Here is a 1517-nt window from a genome sequence, read left to right on the forward strand (position 1 = left end):
AAGACGTTTTTCTAATGAATATGGAATTCTACGTACTGGACAAACTTTAGGTGTTACATTTGGATCAATATCCAAGTGTGCTTTGTATTGCAAACATCCTAACCCTTCAAAGGTATTTGAGTAATTAGCAACAATATTTTGTACTGACCTTTCTTTTTGATCATCTTGAATTGTAAATATTCTTTTGACAATACCTAATTTTTCACATGAATTCCAACCAATTATTGGTGTGCAGTTACAATCAACCACAACAAAGTATAATTTTGTCGACAATCCATTTTCAAATTCACATTGTAGAAAACAAGTGCCTAAATTTGGTACTAATTGTCCTGAAAATGAAAAGATTTTATTTTTTGTCCTGAAAATATTGATTTTTGAAATACTATATTCCTGAATTTTCTCAAGATTTTGCTTACTAATTACATTAATGTCAGCGCCTGTATCAATTTGAAATTTAAGTTTATAATTATTACAAATTACATAAATCTCCCAATCTTGTTTTTTACTATTATTCGATATTGAGTTGATAACAAAATTATTTGCCAAATTTTTCTGAGTAATTGTACTTACTTTTTGATAGCTTCTTCTATGTTTATCTTTGAAAAAACAAAAATTTGAAAAATGATTCTTACGCTTGCAGATGTTACATGTTTTACCTTCAGCCGGACATTTGTATTTATGTATTTGACCACACCGTTTACAGATGTTGTTGTTGTAGGCTGGTGACTTACTTCTAGATGCATTCTTGAATGGTGATTTGTTTCTTTGAGTATATTCATTATATTGATTATCTCTTTCTTGTGGCCTCCAACGACCTTTGGTATTTTGAGTACTTTTGACGGCTTGGACAGAGTCGTGACACATACTTGTATTGTTGACGAGTTTAGTAGACCTTTCGTGTGACAATTCTAGACTTTTTGCAATCTTCATGGCAATTTCTGTTGTGAGATTTTCTTCCTGTAGCAATCTTTCTTTTATTTTTGTATTTTTAATTCCAATTACTAACATGTCTTTGATGAGTTCATCTTTTAATTGACCAAAGTTACAATTACTTGCTAAATTATTCAACAATGTCAAGTAATCCTCTAATGATTCATCTTCTTTTTGACTACGTGTGAAAAAATTATATCTCTCCACCGTTACGTTTGTGTGTGGATTAAATTTTTCGTCAAATTTATGGAGTAGATCTTCTAGTTTTATTACATTCCTATCTACGTTGAAGCTTTGAAAAATTGAAATCCCTTCGTCTCCAATGGCGTTTAACAAAATTGCTGTCTGTTTCTCGTTTGGATATTTTCTAATTTCATTAGCATCCATAAATATTTCAAACCGGAGTCTCCATTGTTTCCATTTTTCGGCTGCGTTGTCTCCATTTTGTATTGAGAGTGGCTTCATGTGTGTGATGAATATTTTTTCCGTCATTTTCTTTGAAATCTCCTTTATATTCTTTTCGACAGCACTTCTGACACCATGCTTGGGTTGTGTGGGTCTCGTCTTTTCTTATATTTATTGAAACT

The 1517-nt window shown here is 31.3% G+C and overlaps 1 protein-coding gene across 1 annotated transcript; it reads right to left on the bottom strand.

Moving 5' to 3' along the window:
- Positions 1 to 6: 6 nt before the first annotated feature.
- Positions 7 to 1511, bottom strand: LOC106099688. Its single transcript, XM_013278301.1, has 2 exons — positions 571 to 1511; positions 7 to 329 (listed from the first exon to the last, which is right to left on the bottom strand). The coding sequence occupies exons 1-2, from the start codon at positions 1420 to 1422 to the stop codon at positions 321 to 323; spliced, it is 861 nt and encodes a 286-aa protein (XP_013133755.1). The 5' UTR covers positions 1423 to 1511; the 3' UTR covers positions 7 to 320.
- Between the last annotated feature and the right edge of the window lie 6 nt (positions 1512 to 1517).

The sequence above is a fragment of the Papilio polytes genome, unplaced genomic scaffold, assembly GCF_000836215.1.
Source record: "Papilio polytes unplaced genomic scaffold, Ppol_1.0 DF824328.1, whole genome shotgun sequence".
NCBI classification, from domain to species: Eukaryota; Metazoa; Arthropoda; class Insecta; order Lepidoptera; family Papilionidae; genus Papilio; species Papilio polytes.

Bases quoted from the DNA above. Each gene is read 5' to 3' on its own strand.
- LOC106099688 (XM_013278301.1), bottom strand. From the start codon at position 1,422: ATGACGGAAAAAATATTCATCACACACATGAAGCCACTCTCAATACAA.